General features: G+C 40.9%; 1 protein-coding gene across 1 annotated transcript in view; it reads left to right on the top strand.

Moving 5' to 3' along the window:
- The window catches only part of VWF (von Willebrand factor), a 144,311-nt gene extending 129,577 nt beyond the window's left edge, over window positions 1-14,734 (top strand). Inside the window, exons 47-52 of the mRNA XM_082310963.1 lie at window positions 1,329-1,445; window positions 4,754-4,852; window positions 6,061-6,189; window positions 7,919-7,958; window positions 12,444-12,541; window positions 14,387-14,734. Coding sequence (XP_082167089.1) covers window positions 1,329-1,445; window positions 4,754-4,852; window positions 6,061-6,189; window positions 7,919-7,958; window positions 12,444-12,541; window positions 14,387-14,575 — 672 coding nt within the window. The 3' untranslated portion in view covers window positions 14,576-14,734. The remainder of the gene's footprint in view (window positions 1-1,328; window positions 1,446-4,753; window positions 4,853-6,060; window positions 6,190-7,918; window positions 7,959-12,443; window positions 12,542-14,386) is intronic.
- The last annotated feature ends 9,409 nt before the right edge of the window (window positions 14,735-24,143 follow it).

Below are 24,143 nucleotides of genomic sequence, written 5' to 3'. Positions count from 1 at the left end.
CTGAGCCCTGAGGACCTTTGTTGTGCTGGGGTGCAGAGTAAGAACGTAATTAAAATTCTGTAATCAGAACATTTGTCCTTCAGTGTATATGTCAGAGTATTCACTCTGAGCTACCCGCAAACCTATTACCTTTACACTGTTACTCTGGCCAGCTTCTTGGTTTTGCTCCGTTTGTTCCATGAGTGTTTACTAGTGTGGAAGAAGAAAAAAAGGAATTTGAAGAGATGCATAGTATGTAGCATGGGAAATTTCTGTTCCAAATGAAGTCAACAGTGAAATTCCATTGACATTTGAAGCACTACTCAAAGCTTTTAGAATCTAGTAATATTCAGTGTCTGTTTACTTTATTTATTAGGTTTTAGAAGTTCTTTGTGAAAATCTTTAATAGGCTTCTCCCATTTTGTTCATTCAGCCATACTGGTTTAATATTTTGAGGTTGAAATGAAAGGCTGCACACTTGGAAAGCGGGAAGACTTTGTATTTAGAGTTCCTTTCAGTGCTAGGAATCCAAGTACTAACTCCACATCCTTTTGTTTCCCATTTAATAGTTTGGCACTGTCCTCTGTACATTTAAATGCCATTTTTGCTTGCTTTGAAAAGGTGATGGGATCCAGTAAACAAGGAGCTGAGGGAGAGCTCAGGGAATTTGAATTGTGTGCCAGCTCAGCCACTGACTTGTAACTGTGGACAAGTCCAGTTCTTCACTCAGTAATTCTGTTTCTGTTTTGTTTGGTTTTTGTTTTGTGTGGGTTTTTTTTGTTTTTTTTTTTCTTTCTCCTTTCTCAGTTTTAAACTTTTAGGCCTCTAGAAATTCTAAGTGGTGTTATTACAAGAACAATAACAAGTAATTTCTGCTCATGATCTGTGGGTTGCGATGGCTCAAGAATAAGAACTTATTGGCAAAGCAATTCACTACACTCACAGAAAAATGAACTGGTGGCAACCACCTAACACATAGTCAGGACAGCTCATGACAAAATCTTCCTCATCACTTTCAAGGATGATTCCTTTCTTGCTTGCTAGCTTTGTAAGCAGTGAAGTAAGAAATGCCAATGCCATTTTGCAGGTTAAGGAATTAAAGAATTTTAGAACTTTAGAATTAAAGGGCTTACTTGAAAAATAGTCTCATGCTATGCTGCTTGTTGTGGAATTACAGATGCAAAAATTTGGGTTTCCGGAAAGTGGGGGCATCAATTTTCAGTTTTCTCTTGCAAAGAATTGCAATGCAAGATTTAATGGAAGAGATTTAACCTAGATAAAATTGCTCATTTACTTGAGTTTTGCTGAAGAGACAGTCACTGACTTACAAACTGGTTCTAATGTTTCAGCCATGGAGACGCCTGATGGTGGATCAATGCACAACGTGTTTCTGCTCCCTCCAGTCAACATCTTCTCGGAGATATACTCTGACATGTACAAAATTAAGCTGTGAACCATGCCCTATAGTAAGTGCAAGTGGTCTGGATGTTCCGGTTAAGAATGTGTCTGATGAGAAGGTCATGTTCTTCATTGTATACACCAGTTTATGTTCTCTACAACTCTGGGACCTGTTGCCTTTCTTGAAGTTTTTCTGAGAAGTCATGTGTTCTTCTTTCCCTAAATTAGATCAGATATACCAAATGTGATCTAAATCCACAGTGCAGGAAAAGGTAACTTTCCATAGTATTCAGGTCCACAGGCACTTTTTTTTTTTTTTTTTAATTATTTTTTCAGGCTACTTACCTTCAGGGCAAAATAAGATTTGGCATATCATTGGCAATAAGAGCTGTGTCTCCTTTCCTACAGTATTATCTGTCCCTCCACAGACTGGCAGCTCAACCAGACCTCCATTCTTCAGGGCTTTCCTATGACTATTCCAAATAGTCTAATAGCTGAGCTCAATAATATTTCTTTCTGGTTCCCAGCCATGCCTTAGGTTATTTGAGGTGATTGTCCCCATCAGTTCCACTGGTCTTTTTGAAGTCTTTGCTGCTGCTTTGCTGCCATCATCGGCAAGGAATGAGCTTGGCTGGCAAAGCCATAGGCAAACAGCTCCCATTTTTACTCCACTGACCAACAGTGTGACCGGAGTGCTTAACTAGTTCTGCTCAATCATTTAGTTTTCTCTCTAGTACCAATACCCCAAGTAGCAGGAGACCTAAGCAAGTTGCAGAGGCTGGCTTAATCTCCCCCTGTCTGAGGAGCACAGACCAATAGCTAAGGTTCACAGAAAAAGCCTTAAATGCCCCCTCCTCTTCTGCGTTTTCCTGGATAATGGATGGAGCCCAATGGGCCCAACCAAACCCAGGGCCTGTGCAAGCAGTGGCCGTTGCACCAAAAAGCCACATTTCTAACATGATCATATGGGATTCCTGTCTGATATCCAGGAGATGCATAGATTGATAGGGTCCCTGCAAAATAGCGGGGCAGAGTTTTGGATGAGTCTAGTTTTCAATCCCTAAGTAGAACTGAAAAGGACAATATAGTAAGTCAAGTTTCTATGGTTTCTTCTTTATTAATGAACTAACCAGAGCAAGACTGCGGGCTTAAATTATGTCCTGAAACCACTTATCTTGATGAATTGTCAGCAGTTCCCAGCTGGCCTGTTCTAACTAGCAAAATTCCAAATAATGCCCAGGCACAGGTCAGTGGTTAGGATAACCCAAGGCCAGCCTGTTTTGTGAGGAGAATGCAGTTTAGACATACATACGTGTTCCACTTGTCTGCAGGGCCAGACAACTGTCCTTGACCCCCTTTATTTGCTGGTATGGATGTAGCCTGTGACAAAAGGGAGAATCTGGAATACTTTGTGTGGTTCTGGACACTGATATCACCCCTCCTGTAAGGTATGATTATAGACACAGGCTTCTGAAAGGAAAATAAATGGCCAAGCTCAGTGCTGAGCATTTTCCTCACTTCCACAAAATATAACCTGGCAGATCAATGAAAAAAACCCAGATACACTAGAATGAATCTATGGCCAGAAACATGTGTGCATATATATATGTATATATATTCCCCCACAAAAATACACAAACATCAATTCTTGCTTTTCAATGCAAGAAGCCAGCTGTAGAAATTAAAGGTAGAGGAACCAATAAAATACATGGTAAAAAAAAAAATGGGGAAACATTCCTCTCCCATTTCTTTCACCACCCACACAATTCCCAAACAGCTCCTTTCCCCCACCTGACCCAAAAGTACAGACTAAACAAAAAACCCTGAAGAAAGGGCAATTTCCAGTTGGGCTTATTAAGCACTATGAACTTGTGTTAAGGCAATGTGCAGCTACCCAAGGGAGGTTGCAGGCCTAGGTGTATGTATCCCTTTGTAGCCATTGTAATGAATCTGTGGAGCTTGAGGGGAAAAAATATCAAATAAAATACAGAATGTCTTCATCCCCCTAAGACCAGTGGGATTCACATACATACTTGGGATCTTTACTGTCTCAGAGTCATTGATTTCATGGTGTACCCAGATTAAAAGCAATTCCTTCATAATGGATAAAATCGTGGGTTAAGAGTATATACTCTCTCAGGAGCACCTGCTTTCTACTGGATGCTGAAACTGTGAAAGTAAATGTAATGGTAATTGAAGTGTAGCCAACTGCAGCATATTCTGTTCATCAGGGTAATTTTTTTTTTTTTTTTTGGTCATTTTATGACCTACTTTAGGTGCTTACATTTTTGCTAGTAGAGCGAGTTCACCTAAATAACAATGAAGTATGGTTTCTTCCTATGATTTAATAGTAACCCCCCACCCTCCCCAAATTCTTTTTCTATAAAAAACATATGGATAACATGCGTGCCTTCACTCAACCAGAAAGTGTTTGTTGCCTTAAAAATGTTCAGCTCATCATAAGCAGCTGTTGGTTATGTGTAGCAGCTGGAGACATTACTGTGGGACACTTCATGTGTTAACTCAGTTCCTTTCTGGGTTTTTTTGGTTTGGGTTTTGGTGGGTTTTTTTTTGTTTGGCTGGTTGGGTTTTTTTTGTCATCCACTCTATACCTTTCTTCCTCTCCATCTAGTGCTGCTCACTCTCCCATGCTCCTTTCCTTGCCACTGTTTTTTCCTTCCTGTGCCATTCGCAGGGCTCCATTATCCCTTCCCTTCCCCCTTCTCTTCCTCCTTCCCCTCCCCCTTTCTTCTTCATTTTATTATATGTTATCCTCTCTGATGCTCTTTTTACTTTCTTGCTTTATCAGGCCATTTTCTTTTTCTTTCCATAGTCCAAATTTCCCACCTTAGCCTTATTCTCCCCTTTCCCTGCCCACTGCTTAATTGTTATCTTGCCCTTTTCTCCTAGTTTAAGCACTTCACACTGCTTTTCCAAGTTGCACTGTGTAGTATTCATTAGTTATACAGAGAAGCTCCAGCACACCACAAATACGAACTGTATGTCACTCAAAACATTTTAATAAGTTTCTTACCCGCTCCTACTGTCATGTGCTGTTTAGTGGACCTGACCTTGCAACTGTTATAGTCAAAGAGTATTGAATTCAGTGGATGCAGGAGGCTTTGTATTTGGAAATAAACTTCTCTCCCTATTGTATAATAAACCAGTACCATGATTAATGCCAGCCTTTATAAAACAAAAAACAAAAGTATGCAACTAATTAGATTAAGCTAGTCTTGTCCTATTGTTTAAAAAAGCATTTTTCTGGCTATCACTTTGTCCACTGAACTTTTTTTTTTAAAAAACCGTCTACAAATAAGTGTAGGAAGCATACTTAAAACAAAATAAACTCAGAAAAATGTCCTTTACTTTCTAGAATTACAAAAGGCAGGAAATCCCTGGCTCTTGCTGTGGAAAATGTGTGCCAACTTCATGTGGCATCAGGCTAAGAGATGGAAGGCTTAAATACCTTCAGGTAAGTTTTAAGCACTTTCTTTTATTTATGAGTAAATGTAACTGTAGTACAGACTTCTGGTGAACCTAGGGAAAGTACATATGAGCTCAAACAACTACTTAGAGAAAATGAAAAACCTCATTTTAAATGAGAAATGGATAGTTTAAGTTGAAAATGTGAATTTAAATTTTTTTTTAAAAATAAATTTTAATTTTTTAAATTTTTAAAAATTTTAAAATGTGAATATCCAGCATGATAGGTTCTTTAAGAGGAGTGGATATCTTTCTGGTCAAAACCCATCAGCTTGTCACAAGAAACAGCATATAACATTTTCTTTCATTCCATTCCTGAGCAAAGCTGTAGATGGGGGGAGTATGGGAAAAGCAACGAAGCTAGTGAAGGGTCTGGAGCACAAGTCTTATGAGGAGCAGCTGAGGGAAATGGGGTTGTTTAGTCTGGAGAAAAGGAGGCTGAGGGGAGACCTTATTGCTCTCTACAACTACCTGAAAGGAGGCTGTAGTGAGGTGGGAGTCAGTCTCTTCTCCCAAGTAACAAGTGATAGGGCAAGAGGAAACAGCCTCAAGCTGCGCCAGGGAAGTTTACGTTGGATATTAGGAAAAATTTCTTCACTGAAAGGGTAGTCAGGCCCTGGAACAGGCTGCCCAGGGAAGCGGTTGAGTCTCCATCCCTGGAGGTATTTAAAAGACGTGTAGATGTGGTGCTTGAGGACATGGTTTAGTGGTGGACTTGGCAGTGATACGTTAATGGTTGGACTTGATGATCTCAAAGGTCTTTTCCAAACTAAATGATTCTATGTGGGGGTGTGGTTTTATGTATTTTTTTAAAGATGATCCCAACTCAGCCAAAAGTTACATATTCATATATATCTCTTTAAAAGACAATTCATAGGCCAAACCCCCAAGCTTCTCACTTATACAAGTTTCTCTTTTAAGTTAATGGAACGTTCTTCCTTTTTAAGAGCTGAAAAAGGACAGGTTTTGGCAGTCTTGACTGAGCTGTAATCAATATGGCTATGGAAGTAAATAGAAGATGATGACTTTGTTGATAAACAATTCTGCTTACTAAAGATTTCCATGTTATATAAACTTCACCACCATGCTACACTAATTGAGATATCAGTAAAGGAATAGTCAGGTTGTGTAGTATCCTGAAAATTTACTGTCCCATGTTGTTTCTGTGTAAAGCTAACAGCCCTTGAATCTTTACAGCCAAATGAATCACTTCAGGATGGCTGTGACAGTCACTCCTGTAAAGTAAATGAGAAAGGGGAATTTATCTGGGAAAGGAGAATCACTGGCTGTCCTCCATTTGATTCCAGAAGATGTCTGGCTGAAGGAGTAAGTAGTGAAATGGGTCCTGTTTCCAGGTTTCCTAATAGACTCTGTCATGTTTATGGTTCTGTATATAGGTACCTTATGTGTATTAGGTGGGAAACCCCAACCCTCTCCCAGCACCTTGGCTAAACTGAATTTGAACTTTCTTTGAAATTCAGAAAAATGTAAGTTTTCTTTATTTTAAAATATATGCTGGTTTTATGTAGGACTATACTGCAGGGGAGATGCTGAGCTTGCAGTAATTCTGTTGTATATGAAGCAGCAAACATACGACAATGGTTGTTCTAACAATAATGTTTTCAGTTTGGTATCCAGAGCAAAACTGTGTGGATAATTACGCAAACTGACAAGACAGTCAGATCACCCCCTTTTTTTCTATGAATATGCATATGACATGCTAAGACATTTTTTCTCTACCCTCATGTGAGGTTAGGGAAAGGAATTTTCATAATGCTGTAGGAAGAGCTCAGACTTCCACATTTGCAGTTGGTTGGTATAATGATATAATAAAAAACCCCACTCAACATGTCCACTCGTTTTTCCTCTGATTTGAGGCTAGCCATACACTGAGGAACAGAGTACAGGTTGGGGTGTAGAAGATGGGGTCCTGCTTTTGCTCATCTAGCATCACACAGGCATTAATACCCACCTGTCCCCATTTTTGGGGGGGCATGACAGGAAGCAGGAAACCTTTAACAAAGCTTGTGACCAAACCTCTCTCTATATACACATCAAGCAAATGGAGGATTTGATATGTATAATGCAGGAAGAATAAAGCTTTTACAGTGCATTTCTCACTTTGTGAAATCACTATAGCCCACACAGTTCTGCTGTACAAACAAAAATTCAGAGAAATGGTGGGTTATGTTACAGGCTTAGGTTTATTATTGTATTCTAAAGGTCTTCATTGAAAATCAATGAAGAATAATTTACTTTTTAACCAGAACTTCCAAAAGTGCATTTATTCTCCTCCCATCCAAAGAAAGAACTATTTCAGCTATAAAATTCGTGGTTTTCCTCTAGTTACAGATGGAAAGTTTAGGGTTTTTTAATTAAAAAAGCCTCCAAACTTTTGCATGTAAGTTCAGGTGTTTAGTGCAACAATGGCATCACCCTGCAGTATAAATATTTCTCCCATTTTTTCTTTCATCTATGGGTTTTCAGTAATTTTCCACCATACATATGTTTCTGAGAATTACTTTCTACATGGTAGTAGTGAAAAAAGAAAAATAAAATTTTTGGCTGTTAAAACTTATTTGACAGATGTGATAGTTTATGATGATTTGCCTGTACATTTTCAGGTGTTGTGGAATAGGCATGCTTTCATCTCTATTGCTAAAAAAATCAAGAGGGGCTGTTTAACTTCCTTTCTTAAACAGACATAAGACTTGAATGCTATTGGTTTTATCACTCTAGTTCCCAGAAAATTATTTGTATTCAGTGCCTTTACTTTAGAAAGCTCCTAATATAAGGTGAAAGCAATATTTTCAGGTGTTGAACTTGCTAATATAGTCAACTATTTCCAATCAGCTATCAACAAATACAATCACAAGTTCAAAACCTTAAAATGGATAAAGAGATGATTACTAATGTAGTTTTATATTTTTGTACAATATAGAAATACAATTTTCTTGCCTAATACCCTGTTTTAAACATCCCTTTGTATTCTTCCAGCAGAACATACGTCTATTACTTGTGCCAAAATAGAAGTTTTCTTTTTTTATTGTTTTAGGGCAGAATTGCAAAAATTGGCAATACCTGCTGTGACACATGTAAGTAAATAAGCCAAAAGTCTTGTATGGAAATTGCAGAGAGTGTAAGCTGCTGGGTAAGGAGCTACGTTTTGCATAAGATGCGGTTTAATGAAACACAGCTAAGCAATGTGGTTAAAATAAACCATCAAACAAGTCCAGCCTCTGGTTGGGATACTGCTGTCATGTTTTGTCCACTAGGACACGTGTTTTGACAGTATTCACAAGTGCTTAGAAAGAAACAGATACTCTCCACATTTTATGCAGATGTTAATTAGGAATGTTTTATTTCATTGTTCATCTAAAGATAACAGGAACAGTATTACACACAGGTTGACAAGACACATAACCTGATACTGAATATGTGAGGCAACCATTTCATGAATAATCAATCAACTTAAAATGAATTTTAAAAAAACAAAACAACCCTGGTGACAGTAATGTACTTTTGATTGGTTTTCAATAATGTAATAACCAAAAAATGGTAGGGGAAATGCTTGTCAAAGGTGCATCCCTATTGAACAGCCTGACTGCATCTTAAATTTGGCCGTTTAGGAGTCAGGAACTCTTGATTTCAGGCATCATTGTGTAGATAATCCAAATGTCAGTCAGGCTGTGAGCGTAGGAAGGGTTTGCTTACATGAGGAAGGATTGCAGGGTTGGGTTCTTATTTCTAAAATGAATCTCTGATGCTTTTGTGAACAGAGAACCTCTCAGTTTTCTCCTTTGTAAGTAAAAAATTAATAATACTGCATTTCATTTAAAAATAAAAAGGTAACAAAAGATTGATATTCTCTTTTAGGGTCAGAATATCAACACCTTGCCTGTGTTCCATTATCTGTTTGGTTTTTTTTCTTTTCTTTTCTTTTCCCTCCATGCATGTGCTAATAAATAAAAGATGGTCAGCATAGCAGCCCATCACCACACTGGCACAGTAACTGCTGTAATAATACCCCTGATGAAGGACGTTAACTCCTAGAGAGTTTGCAGCCATTATCTGTCTGTGTAATCATTGAGTTCTGGCTTGAGCAATAGAAGTCAGAAAGCTATTGAGATAGACTGTCATCAAATGGCTCAAACAGGTAATTTAGTTAAGAGATCATTAATCTACCAGGCTTCAAGTAAGGAATACTGAAAATTATTTATTCATAAAAACAAATTTTAAGATTTAAAAGACAGGATAGTGGGCAGGCTCTACTAATGTAGAATGCCTATCACTGCAACTGAGGAGAGGAGCAACCCAGTTCCAAATGAGCACAGCTCAATATATACATCCATTTAACAGTTATAGTGATTTAAAATGATACCTCCTTGCAGGAGCAAAAGCAAACTGATCTAAGTGAAATATTGCATGCCTAAAACCGCCCATATTGTATGGGCCTTCAAATCCTTATTCCCATTGATGTTTGCTTGGATATAGCTCAAAACTGAAAGGTCCTGTGTTACAGCACAGTTCTGTTCCTCGTCGCTTCTCTGTTCAGGGCCCTTCATAACGAAAAAGCCAACATACTGCATCCAGCCAGCTAACTATGGGTTATCAATTGAAGGATGTTGATTAACACATAGCTTTGAATCAAACAGCTACTTCTAGATACCAAACTCTCTTTCTCTCTCCTCTGTATTTATATCTTTCCACCAGGGCACTCAGTAGCAACATGCAGTCTGTTATGTACACTACAGGGAACACCAAGGCTTGGCAAAGCTACTGTAAAACCAGAGTAATTTAATTCTTCTTAAAAGTCAGATAAGAGAATAATCAGTTTCTCATGGACGCAGAGACTTAGATATAGGTTACACTGCCTTCCCCGGTCTTGAGAGAGTTTGTCTTTTGGACACCTCAGTACCATAAAGAACTGGGCAAAGGACTTGTTCTTTCAAGTTCAAAGCACAGTTCAGGGTGATGCCTTTCGTTCAGGACAGTCCTACGTGGCTTCGAGCAAAGGTTGTTTAAGAAGCCAGTTTCCCTTTCTATGCTATGCCTTGGCAATTGGAGTTCATTAGTGTGTCTGAGGCCATTGTTCCAGGTTTTAAGTACGTAGGAGTACATAAGTGAACAGGCTTATTTTCTCATTAGATTTTTGTGGTACTAACAAAGGACTTGATTATTTGCAAAGGATATTCCTTATTTTCCCACTTAACAAAGAAGTTACATGTCCGCTTCTTACCTCTTTTCCCTGTTGATCTCAGTTGCATGTGCCTTCTAAGTTACAAGTACTTGCCTTTGCAAAGGAGGCACAGTCTACAAAAAAGTAAATGAGAGTAGTAAAGTAACTTGGGAACAAGTCGATAAGTCAGGATCAAAAAGGTGATGAAGGTGTTTTGAGTCTGATGACAGTTATTTTGTTTGGGCTTTTCAGTTGTGCGGATACAATTGCGTATTCCTTCCAGGTGGACAAGTTTTATCAAATGAAGTGATGAAATCTTTAAAAGAGGACTGGCAGTTCCAGCCCTGGAGCCAGAAACACTTTTCAAGCTTTTTTTTTTTTTAAATGAAATGTAGAGCCTTAGCAAGGCACAGAGCCAATTTGGTACTAACATTCCCATAGAAAAGGTATTGAAAGCTGTGTTTGCTGCTAGCAAGATGGATACATTTCTCTTCAGTTTATGTGCCTACTTAGTCGTGCAGTTGGCCAGCTGAATTCCTTCAGCTCTCTGAAATGCTGTTGCATAGTATGTAAAAAAAATTCCGCTATTCTGGTAAATACAGAAATTCCATTGGTTAGCTAGAAATGAGTAAAAGTAGGAGCCTCCTCTTTACACAGAGGCATAGCACTTTATTAATACTACAAAGAACTGCTGTTTGCAGTGCATAAAATATCCACTTAAAAAAGCATTAGCTCTTTCACAAGTCTTTAGAGGTGGACCAAAACAGACAAGTGTTGAGAACAAAATATCCTGGATTAGTCTGTATTTGACCATGTCAATGGCAAAGTTCCTTTTGAAAGTGGAGGGGCAGAGTCACCATCGACTACTGTACTTAACAGATCATAGCAAACCAACCTCACTTCACAAAGAGGGATCAGCAGATTCCCTGAGCTTGCACCCTCCACACATAACAAATCCAGACCTACTGCCTCTTATGTGGATTTCTCGTTAGATGGAAAAAAACAGGGAGACTTTATCTAACACTAAGAGCAAAAGGTATTGGAAAACAAGTATCATGACTTACTGAAGACAGTGGAAAAGTTCCCATTGACTTTAAGTTAGATTTTTACAGAATTAGTTTTCTAATTCTATTTTTTTCCCCTAGTTTTTCTTTTTGCCATGTTAATTTTCTGCAAAATCCACCACACATACAGGGACTGTTAGGAGTTGTCAAATCTAGGAGCCCAATAGAGGCAAGGCTGCCACAGCTCCATGTCCCCAGGTCCAGGCAACAGTGAGACTGAGCATGTATACCAATAGGCACACACGCAGACACATATATACAACATGCACAGACACATTCTTTATGTACACACACAGAAACACTCAGTACTCTGGCAAAGACAAATAGCACCCACATTCTCATCCTGATCTCCCCTCTGGCTGCTCAGGATGAAGGTCCTTAGTGGTCTTAGGCACTCACTCTGTCCAGTAACTGGTTCTGCATCCCTGCTAACTTGGACTCATGGGCCCTATGATGTGTGGTCCAATTCCAGTTGCTGGCACTTAAGCCTCCATATACACACATCCACGCAGAACAGGGAGTCCATTACTCAGGACAAGTAGTTAGAAATGGAGTTTAATAAGAAGACAGGACAGACTGCAGTGATCAAACATAGGACAAGGTCAACAGCTGTTTAACATGCAGCCAGCCCCATTTATGCCTTTATCCATCCATTTTCCCATGCTTGTTCCTCACCAAACCACCTTAATCCCTCTCTTCCCCCACCTTTCGTTCCTTCCCTAAAAATCCCGTGATAAGTAAGTCTTGTAGAATCCCAAAATGTTCTTCCCTAGCATGACATAAGGAGTCCCACGCAGTCCTGAAGGCAGTGACCCACCTCAGTCTGTAAGGTGATCTGGAGAGCTGCTCCCATTGACTCATCTTGACGAGCATCATCCCAAGACAATGGGATCTCTCTCCTGTGACAGCCCCAGGAACAGCCAGGTCAGGGTGCTCTGCTTCTCTGATTAGGTTATTGGGGTTCCCATGTGTGTCATCTTTTTCCTGTGCACCTGCTTGCCCAATGTACCATTGAACGATCTTTAAAAGGAGAGTTATCTAACACAGAAGCCAATAGGTAAAAGGCAGATGTTAAGTGGCAAGGTGACTTTAAAACAAAGCAGTCAATTGAAAAGAAACATAAGGGAAACCTTGCTCTTCAGCAGAATTTTAGGGCTGTAGTGTGATACAGTCACACTGCTATACATTAATTACTCTAAGGAGACACACCTAATTCTCTTGCTAGGGATCTTACCAGTAATGACATCACACTAACAGCAATTTCAGTAATAAGGGAAAGGGAGTTAAAAATGCAATTGTCAGCACTATCGAACACTTTTTTTTTTTTAACTTGGTAGGTGTGGAAGTGGAATGTCGACCAGTAAGTACCAGACTGCAGTACAGGAATATCAACGGATGTGTGGCTGAAAAGGAAGTGCCTATTTCTCATTGTGAGGTAAATAACAAAAGCAACCCTCCTGCCCCAAGACCTGCCCTTGCCCCCTTTCTGTCTTCCACAAGGGAAACCTTTGCCTCCACCACGGGTTCACTTCAGTAAGTGGAGCATCAGTTTCTGTCCCTCTCATTGATTCACTCCAACAGTGTAAACCTCATTGGCACTTATTTCCTAAAGTAATTTGGTGATGCTGAATTTTCCCTATTTAAGCCAGCATAAAAAAAGGTACATAAATTAGGCACAAAGGCTTTGTTCGTACTACTCTCTTTTGCTTTCATCTGAAATTAATGACTCTGAAGTGGCTTTGTTAGGACTTTCTCCATAAAAAAAAAAAAAAAAAAGAAAAAAAAAAAAAGAAAAAAAGAATTTTCATCTTAGTATTAGTGAAGCTGATTTTCAGATCTGAGTCTAATTAAGCACACGTATCCCTCTTCAGGCTCTGAAGTTGATTTATGAGAGTGCAAATTGGTATTTAGATGCATGATACTTTAAAACACATTTAAACTTGTGTGCTGTGATTTGACTTCTGTGCTCTATAAGCTCTATGACTCCTCTATTAGCCTGAGCACTAAGCTGTTGTGTTCTGCATGTCTTGTGAATTTCTTCCATAATCAGATTAAAAGTTTAATTTCCTGCCCATCACTGCTTATACCTCATAGGACAACTTCCATTTGAAACAGGAGCATGGCTTCCCTTCTGGATGTTGCCATCTCTTTGAGACTGGGAACCAAAGATGACATTCTCTTCCCAGACTGGGTTGTAGCGGGACAGCTGCTCAATCTGAGATAATCAAGCTTCATACAAGGATTGTATACAACCCTTGCATACGATCCAAACTATGGTATACAAGGGTGGCAGTCAAGAAGATGGCTTGCACCCAGCCCGTTGAGCGTTCTCTTCAGTTAAGGCAGTAGGCAAAATGACTTTCCTGTGACTACTGGGAAAAGAATGGGAACAAAGAGGAGAAGTATTAAGGGCATACATGCCCACACTTTTCAGATAGCTCCTGGGCCTCCATTTGCTACACAAGTCTTAATAAGAGTGGAAGCTTTAAGGACAACAACAAAAACACTTACCTTTCATTAGGGAAAAAAAAATAAAAATTCTTGACCTCTTGTCCTGTCCACAACGTCCTTAGCCATAGTCATGTGTATTGAAGTTTCCTCTGCAAAAGTATAGATTTTATATTGTGAATCTGGCCATACATTGAGCAAACTAAATATTCCTGCTATAGCTGGTATTGAGTAGTTTTTCTGAAGTTCTCCCTGATAATGCTATGCAATTTTTTTGTATTAATCTCAGAAATAAGAGCACGGAGTCACAAAAAGAAATGGACTCTGACAGAGTTTGATGTGGGACCATTTGTTTTTACATCATGAAAGCTTATAGCCACAGGCATTGACAGCTCGGTCTAAATTAGTAAAGTGGCCAGACAAGTAGAACAAGGAAAAATAGCAACCAGCAGGACAACAATGGATGTGTGGCTTGCAACATTTGGGCTAAAGCACTTTCTGAATGAATGATCTCATACAGCTGAGATGATAACCACATGTGCTTAGAAGCCAACACAATAGCCCTGGACATCAACTATGATATTTTAAATTACAGGCTTTTTCTGCGTGACCAGTTTCATTACCTCTCCTTTGCTATGCTTATGCTCATAAGACATTACTCTCTGACCAGTACCCCACACTCTGGAATCAGATACCTGTTTCTGAGTTCGTGTTTAACAGCAGAGCACTTACCTCCAAAGTCGTCCATGGATGTTTTGAAGGGAAGAACCTGGATTCTGATTGCACTGAGGTCTGGCACAATTCAAACTTGGTATCTCTTTTTTCCATTTAGGGCAAGTGCAGAAGCAATACCAGATACTCTGTTCAGACAGGGAAATGGGAAGACCTGTGCAGCTGCTGTACAGCCACTCAAACCACCATAGTCACGATCCCCCTCCGGTGTGCCAATGGGACGGTGGTGCAGCATTACATCCCTTCTGCCTCTCAGTGTGAATGCTACTCTCGGAAGTGTACGGACTGAACGTTTCTAAGAAGCCCGGTTGTGTAATCTCAAGTTTTATGATGAAGGAACTTTACAGTGCAAGCCTCATTTTCTCTCTGTAGACTATTTTATCCAGTAGAATCCTGACTAACTAATTGTATCAACATAGCAAGCAATAAAAATTACTAGCCCAACGGAGCATTTTCTGATTATTCTTGGGGTGGTTTATAGATTGTGGTGTTCTCCTTCATCTTCACCATGGAAAGTAATCCAAATTATTAGAAAAACAAAAACAAAAAACCACAACCCCCCCCCCCCCAAACCCCCCAAAACAACCAAAAAACAAACAAACAAAAAAACAAACCAAAACAAACAAACAAAAAAAGCAAACCCACAACACAGTAACAGAAACAGTTGCTTCTACTTAAAGAACATATGCCAAAGCATTTAGCATTGTCTTCAGAGACATTACACTTGCATTCCCCACTTCAGACCTCAGTGACACTCTGTGCGCTTTTAGATTTTTGGTCTTTTCTTCTCCTCCAGTCAGGGAGTACAGTAAATACAGAGTAAGACTTCATAGTAAGAGAGTGATGTTCTTGATACACAAACAATACTGGTTATGGCTCAGGCAACCAAATATCTTCTGCAATGCATATACATGTTCCTCCTCAAGCTGAATGCAAAGAAATTGTGTGCTGAGGACAGGTTGTATAACTTCTGTAAGTCCTCAGTACTTGTGAACAGGCTGAGGGACAGATCTTACCTATTTAATTCAGCACTTCCACAGACCAGCTTGAAGAGAAAACTCATCAGTAATCTCCCTTATTTCCAGGTACCAGAACTTCATCTATTGCATTAGCTACAAAAGTTAAGAGTTCTTGCAAATGCAGAATTGTCAGTAGCAAGTTTAATTTAGTTACTGCTGCCCGGGATAAATTTAGCAGGATTTAAATTCCACTTGGTCTGGTCAGGCCGGAGAAGACTAACGATTTTCTAGAGGGTTGTTGGTGATGGTAGAATCTAGTGCCAGTCAAGCAGTTTCACTGGGAAGTACTAATTTCTCAAAAAATATGAGAGAGGGAAAACTGTTCATTCCATTTGAATCTTTGAAATACAAGAAATATTTAAACTTCTTTTTGAATTAACTTTTTTTAATAATATTTATAATTCAGATATAGAAGATGTATTAAACATAAATAATAAAAGCAACCCCAAACTGTTCATATGTTTGTGATGAAATCAGTAAGGCTTAGGAATAGGTTATGGGTGAAAAAAATCATAGTCTCTCCAGCTCTAGCAGAAGTGTTCTTGACCTAGTGAAAAGCATGTATAGAAGTCCTGAAGGGTAAGAGTGCTCCTGAGAAGCCTAGCAGAAAAGGTCAGGAAATCAGGTTATTCTTGTGCAGTTTCTAGGTTGGCATCTGTAAGAATAGAAGGCATTTCAGAGGACATTGCCACCACTGCCCCTGTGTCCTGTGGAGGAAAGTTTTGAGATGAAGAGTTAATGCTCCTCACATGAATGCCGATGTCACATGACTAAAGGGGTCAAAACACCTCCCCATCTGCATGAATGGCTCCCTTTGGGATCAAACAAAAACTCCCTCTGTGCTTTCAACTAAAAAGGCAAGTTGTATTCCTTTCTGAGAGGAACCAGGCAGATCGCTGCTTCTTTTTTGCCATTCAGCTGTGGATTCAACACACTGAGTTGTAGGCCCTTTTTTCTCTTATTATTCATTCAAGACATCCTCTATTGCTGGACAGTGCTAGGAGAAGCGCAGGCTTTTTATGCATCTGTCTTTCTTCTGCTATGGGACCACAATAACCCCAGGGAGAGAAACAAAGTTTTAACTGGCACCAGCCCCGCTTACTGCAGTAGATCTCCGTGACCAGTTTTCCTCCATCCTCACACCAGCTCCTTGTTGTAGCTGCCTCTGGATATTAAGCTTCCTGACAGGTGGATTCGGGTCACCCAGGTAATCAGCTGCATAGCAGCTCATCTGAAGCTGCAAATAAGCAACTCCTGGAACAGCAGCCTGCAACATCAGAGAGGACCAGAAAAAAGGAGGTGGTTAAAAGGCAATGTCTTCCTCTTCCCCTTACTGTTGCTGGGCTGCCCCTTTGTTTCATTGGTGCCCTCACCCAGACTGACCTTTCTTAGCTCATGAAAGCTGACAGGATTGCAGCCTAAGGTTTCATGGCTGCAGACAGGTCTTCTAATCAGATAATTGCATGAGTCAGGCACCAGCTTATTGGCACGAGGAGGATACACAGGAGCAGCCATAGGGCAGAGATGGAGCCACAGTTTTCTGAACTTCTGAAAAGCAGCCATGCACAGCTAGTATTTTCCACCAGCAACAAAGTGGTTGGACAGATCTGACCAACAGAGGGGCAAACATTCCTGCTTTCATCACTTCTACCTTAATAAACAAGAAAAATCTTGAGGATCTACATGTCTCAAGAAAGAAACAGACTAAAATAAAGATATTGGCTTTCAGACTAGAGCAATTAGTATTTTTCCTAAGGAACTCTGGATTATTTCTTGGAAAACTGCTTGGTTATAGGATCAAACTCATAGCAGATGTAGCTCAGTGTAATTGCATAAGCAGAACCGTATTAAGACTTTACACCGGTTCAAGAATATGTCTCATATTACATGGCTTTTCTTCACCTTCCTTGGTTGCAATTTTGCTTTCGGGCATCTATGCCAGTATATGGACTGAAGTGGGTGCACAATACATTCCATGATAAGTTATTGGGTTGTCTTACAGAATAGAGTTCTGTGGACTTCTGTATGGTCTATATGTTATTATTCAGGCCTGGCTAGTACCTATATATTCCAAGCAAAGACAAGGCCTGTTGTGCTCAAGGCCAGAAGGAGCTTCTTGCTTGAAAATCCTGTCATAGAAACAGACAAGTGGGAAAGAGCAAGAGAAAGGGAATATTATAAAGTCTCCCTTAACGGACTGAGAAAGTACATGAATTTTTGGCCTTGATCTGCTGGCATGAGAATCAAGATTTTTCAGGCAGCCTGCCCCAAAAGAGCTGTCTTTCTTCTAAGGCTCTGGTGGTGCCAGTGTCCTGGTTTTGTCTGGGATAGAGTTAATTTTCTTCTTAGTAGCTGGTATAGTGCTGTGTTTTGGATTTAGGATGAGAATAGTGTTTATAACACACTGATGTTTTGGTTGTTGCTGAGCAGAGTTTACACCAGTCAAAGACTTTTCAGCTTCCCATGCTCTGCCAGGTGCACAAGAAGCTGGGAGGGGGCACAGCCAGGACAGATGACCCAGACTGGCCAAAGGGCTACTCCATATCGTATGGCGTCATGCTCAGTATATAAACTGGGGGGAGTTGGCCAGGGGACAGCGATCGCTGCTCAGGGATGGGCTGAGCATCGGTCAGCAGGGGGTGAGCAATTGCATTGTGCATCACTTGTTTTGTACATTCTTTTATCATTATTATTTTCTCTTCCTCTGCTGTCCTATTAAACTGTCTTTATCTCAAATCACGGGTTTTACTTTTTATTCTGATTCTCTCCCCCATCCCACTGCCGGGGGAGAGGGGGAGTGAGTGGCTGTGTGGTGCTTAGTTGCTGACTGGGGTTAAACCACGATTGTCAGTAAGGCAATGGGCTCGGACTTCCTCCATGCAGGTTTCGATTGCCTTTCACACTTCCCAGTTTCACTTAGTGCACCCCTGCTATTTTCAGAAGCATTCTTTCCTGGCAGAAGTGAAGAACGAAATCAGGCCTGTAATCAAGTACCTGCTTAGTAGAGAGCTGTGCACACGAACAGTAGTAGTGTGCCAGCACATCAGACAGCGTCGTATGTCAGACTGCTCCATTAACCTCCACCAGCAGAATCCAGGCTTTGAGAAACATTGTTTTTCAACTCGTACATACTGCTTGTGAGCCTTGATGGTTTTGAGCTACCTTAGTCTTTGCCTTGCCACCAATGATTCAGAACGTGTCCCACCACTTCAGATCGGCTGCATTGTTGAGCATGCTACAGGATAGATTTACAGGAACGTTAAATGGATTTGGGGAGGAGTCTTATATAACTTCTTAATTATTAAAAGCATCCAATCTCTCTGCTAATTTTTACGGTCTTCCAAGCACTACTCCTCTACAGCAGGTGAAACACAATCTGGTATATTGGCATTATTTGTAGCAGCTCTGCATTATCAACTAACACCATACCCAGGTGCCTCAGAAAACACAGTGATGCCCAGCTATGATTTTCTCTATTGGTAAGCGTCCTTAAAAATAGACTACAGACCCAGCTCCATTTTAACCAGCTGGATATTGCTTCCTCCTCATATTGCCTCCTGTGTATATTATTTATTACCTGAGCTAACTGTATTACCTGTAATGGACCCATCCTTATGGCTTATAGGAGCCAGTAATTTGAACCCTTGCAGGCAGAGCTTTGTGTCCACAGGGATCCAGGCAGGACCTGGCTCTACATTCCCATACTATTCCAAAATTAGTGGGTATGCCTTTCTGTTTTAGCATTTAATTGGTGCAGCATATAATGTGGATATAAAATAGCATAATTTTCAGCAAATTTTCATTCCCCTCTCCCAGAAATAAGTATATACAAAGCAGTAGGTTTGCTATCTATCCAGGCAGCGGATTAATTGGTTATAAAACATCAGGGCAAAAAGCAGTTCAACAGTTGCTTCCCCTGAAGTATCCTCTGATCCCACTTTATTAGCAAAAAGTTACCAGGAGTTCTATGTGATTGCACCATTGCCCTGGGCCAAGTAAGCATGAACTACATTGAGATCTGTGCTGCTATGGACATTGCAGCAAAATGGTCAAGCAAAGAGCAATTCACTTGTTCAAATGGATGGGGTGGTTGCACAATCAAAAAAAATTACAGGCACACCACCTCAAAACTTGTATGCATGGGCTAGCGTGCAAACAAAAGCCTGTATGAAGTAGCATCCCCCCTGCTAGAAAGCTTACACACAGCAACTGAGAACAGCTTTTTTTTTTTTTTTTTTTTTTATTTCTGTGATCTAATAGTTTTTAGATTGGTCAGTCCAGTGGCATCCAGGTTGTTCCCTGTTTTGTAACTGAAGGCAGTTTCTAAATGAAGTTCTGAGATTAACATAAGATACTAGCAGGGTAAGAAGTACAAGTATTTGATACCTACTGATACATTACTTAGAAATTAGGAAATGCTGTTCCAAAGGAGGGACTAAGAAGAGTGCAGTGATTTAAGTTCTCCTATCTGAAGACATTATTGTATGCGAATACTAAAGCAAGTGCTAAAAAAGTATTCTGTGATATTTAATGTAGTTGTCTTCCCTGTACGATGCACAAAGAAAGACCTTATAATTACTTTTCCCCTTTTGTCAGGGGTAAAACGTAGTGCAGAAAAGTTTGACTGACCTGTATAAAGCTGTTCAAGAAGGAGTTGGGGCTCCCAACCCCTGTCCCTTTTAAGTAAAATCAGGCATATAACATTAGTGTAAGTTACCCACAAAATTCCTTATGTGGCACTTCAGTTGAGCCAAAGTAAACAGATGAACACAGTCTAATTTAATCTCATTCTCTTTGGTCTGCCTATAGCTGTTTCACTAAAAGGGCAACTACTCAGTGAAAATTTGTCCAGAGTTTAAACCAGCACATGTATTTCTCATCCTTGCTGGGAAAGTTTTACAGGACCCAGTGCAAGTTTTGCAACACAACAGCCACACTGCTCCCTGTATAAACTCAGTGTCTTTGGTAGCGTAGCCACAGTGCATGAGTACATCTCTCTGTGATACAGAAAACTGCTATTCTTGCCAGTCATGACACAGTGTGTGATCCTAAATCACAAGCTAGTAGAAACACTGTACTTTATTCAGTCACTGAATAAATCCATTTCCCCCTCTCACACAAGAGAAACTGTCACAGTGTCATAAATAGGCTAAAAGAAGAAAAAGATTTGAACTCCAAATAATTACACTTCCCTCCAGTTATCATCAGCAACTAAAAGTCCTTTCTCAGATGGTATTAGTCATCAACAACTTTTCTTCCCAATACATTGCTTAAATTCTAAGGTTGAAGGCTAAACAGGATCCATCACCTGTTCTGATTAGACAGTTGATTACAAGATAATCCCCTGAATATTTCATGCAGGAATGACAGTGCAGCATCCAGGCAGTAAGGTAACTTGAGTAGTTGAGATAGAGCCTTATAAAAAGGTTTCTGCACTTACCTCCTACCTGGAAGCACTGTAAAACTTTGCAGATATAAAGGCACTCTTCCCCACAGAAACCACCTCCAAGATAGTCTAATCCTTGAATAACGGCTTTTTGGACAGAGCTGGCTCTGTTGTAGAGCCCTGGTTTTGCATTAGCTTTTTTCTTCCTCTCCTCCACTACCTCTCCACTGCCTTCTGGGGAGTTAGGACAAAATATGCCTGTTGTTACGTTGCTTGTTGAGGCATTATGGAGCATGAAGACAAGATGCTGAAGTTCAAACAGAAAATTGCCATGGCCTCTCAGGTCATGGGAGTTCTGCCTTTTTCCCTCTCTTTCTTCCATGATGGTAATCACCAAAACAGAAGGTCTCGCTAATTAGCTCCAGTTTGTGGTTTGCTTAAAGGAGGATCAAACCAGGATGGAAACAGCTGCTAGTGCTGTTCACTACTTAAGCCAGTGCAGAAGCAGATTGTGCATACGATCAGCGTAGCCACATCCTATTAGCACTGACGCAACTTCCAGCCAAACCTCCAGGCAAGATGGAAACACACACGCCCGGTAAGTTTATTCTCTGCTTCATTGTTAATTGCTGCCTATGAAGTTGAAAGGGGGTGGGGAACAGAGAAAGGAATACTTTGAAAGGACTTCTGTGTCCTCTTTCAGGACAGCTTCAAGAAAAAACAAATAAAAAAAAGAAAAATCTGAGGCCCAGGTGACATACAGGCAGTTCAGAGATAAAACGCACAGAGTTCATTTCTTCTGAAGCCTCAGGAGCGCAGCTGTGGGTCAGTGTTGTGATCCATGTGGAAAAGACAATCACCAGGCAAATGCCTTGTGCTGGACTTGTGCTGTTTCCATCTGCATTTGCCTTATTGCAATGCAACCAGGGGGAGCGAGCAGTATCTTTTTTCAGAAGACAATGTGCAGCAGTGAGCTTTCAGTTCCCGCATGCAAGGAACAAATCTGCTCAGTGCATAAAACCTTCTGTGTTTGAGTTCCCAGCGTACAAGTTTAGAAGAACGTTCAGTGCTAATACTGTGTCACTACTACTTTACTGCCACAGCCAAAAGCTCTGTGGTTGTTTCCACGTTATCTCATAGTTTCTAGGGCTGTAGCTCTGCTGTGAACTCCGGACTATCACACAGCTCACTGAATCCTGCTATTTCTGTGCTCTCCTGTCCAGTCCCCTTCCTAAAATTATTTGCATAACAGACCACAGTGTGCAAAGAGCCATTAGATTTAATGCCTACTGCTGATCTTTCTTGAGTTATTCCAGTGTCCTTTTTCTATCCCTGATCCTTCACTGTTGGAGTTAGTCCTGATATATACTTTATGTTGGAAAAATCATGTACTTTCTGTAATCTTTATATTTAGACTAGGATTAAAAAACAAATAAAAATAGAAAAAGGAGGGGAGTCTGTGAAGTTATACACCCACTTATATTATATAGATACAGCTCAATTAAGTCTTCAGTTAAGGTGGTAGCCATTCATAAGGTGGCTCAGGTTTTTGTTTTACATCGTGTGGTTCCCACATCTATCTCCACAGCTCTACTCTTTCCTTCATTCTTGACCGTTCAGGTTCATAGTCTTCCACTGTTTAAGAGACTCTCTGGCTCATGGCATGTGCCAGAGGTGAGTGAGCATCTCTGTTAACTCAGGTACATTCTTCCTGCTCCTAATGCCAGAGGTGAGGGCCCCTGTGTATGAGGGTCTACCAACGGAGCACAACCACAGGTTTTTACACTTGTGTCTGTGGCCGTAGCTATTCAGGCCAGTCAAAGCCAGCAAGGAGCCACGCTACCCCTTGCCTGCCCCTGTCTATTTGAGGTGCTGCAATGCTGTTGTTTCTGGCAGCAGTTCAGGGACAGGCTGTCAGGGCCCAGAGCACATTGCCCCATCTAGGAGTTCCGTTGGTCACATTAAAGAGTTTAGTCACATTAAAGAGTTTAGCTGGATGAGTCTAAGGTCAACTCCTTTGCTGACCAAAGCTGTTGTGAAGAAAGCTGGAAGTGAGCTGCCCTCCTTTCCCTTGGGAACTGCTTTTAAGCTGAGGCTTTACTGCTTGCCTCCACCTGCACTACATCGCAGCTGAGCAGCAGCTACATCTGTGCCTGGTCTTGGACCATCGCCGGTTTGGCCCTGACCCAGACCCAGCAGATCTGCATCCCAGCTTGACCTCAGACCTACCTTGTCACTGCTGTCTTGCTGAGGGATCAGTGAGCTGTGTCTAATTCTGATCACGGTCTCCAGCCCTGATCCTGACCTGGACTAGCTGCTCTGCATGTGGGCTCCCTGACAGTGGGGTCACTCATTGCTCTGCTCCATCATGCTCTGCTCCAGGCTCACCTTCCCCCAGGGAGTGGATGACCATAGGCCTCCTTTTCCCTAAAATGACTGTATGAGGATTATTATTATCCTTTGTGCCAGTAACTCTTGCTTTGAAGAATCAATGAATATGCATTCACACAAAGGGCCAGAGGGTTATGGGCAAGTTGCTCTGTTGACCACATATTAACAGCTTCCTGAACCATTATAGCCTCGAAGTACATGGTGTTATGGGAAGAAGCTCACCTTGTGCCAGAATTACTTCTTGTGCACAGCTCCACCAAACTCAACACAGCTACAGCAGAGTGTGATTTTCTCCACTGTGTCTTCAAGACTACCATTAGTGCCTTTTACGAATCATAGGAATTAAAGACAGACAGACAAGGCTTTTTGGATTGCCTCTAATGCTCTCTAATGCAGCATGGTACAAATTAAAGCAAATTTCAGATTAGAGGGTATGAAGCCTGCCATGGAGAGGAGGAACTTAGAGGAAGCTTCTGGGAAATGGAAGTACAGGTGTGGCTTGGAGGAAGTAACACGGGTTAAGACAAGATCAGAGATGGAACAGTCCTGCTAAGGCTTAAGGTAGGCAGCACAGCCCCACACAATTCCCTGTCTACTTTCCACCTTCATCACATTGTCCCAGCCATATGCCCTGGGCTAGCAGATCTCCTGGGGAATGAAACTGGGGGTGCAATCAAAGGTAGAAAGCAGTGGAGCTAGAAGCAGAAAACACCATTTTTCAGGTTTGCTACTTCCAACCTGTTCCCCCACAGCTGAGTTGCCACCAAGAGACCCAAATTTGCAGCCTGCGGTTTGAGTGCTCATAGAGTACCTCTCAGACTGCAGACGGGAAAGGCAAGACCACCTATAAGAAGTCCTGGCTAATGCCTTTGACAGTCTGGGTGCATTTGCCTGTCTGGACCTCGTTCCAGCATTCAGTTTGGAATGCCACATCCTGCGCCTCCAGGACACTCAGCAAGGAGAATCTCTTGGGTAGGAATCAGTATCTCAGTTGTGTCCCTTTACATTTGGCCGTACATAACACTGTTTCCCCTTTCCTTCCCAGCCTCCCAAATATGATA

Source organism: Platalea leucorodia (assembly GCF_965183815.1).
Source record: "Platalea leucorodia genome assembly, chromosome: 4".
NCBI lineage: Eukaryota > Metazoa > Chordata > Aves > Pelecaniformes > Threskiornithidae > Platalea > Platalea leucorodia.
This window is presented reverse-complemented; position numbering and strand designations above follow the sequence as displayed.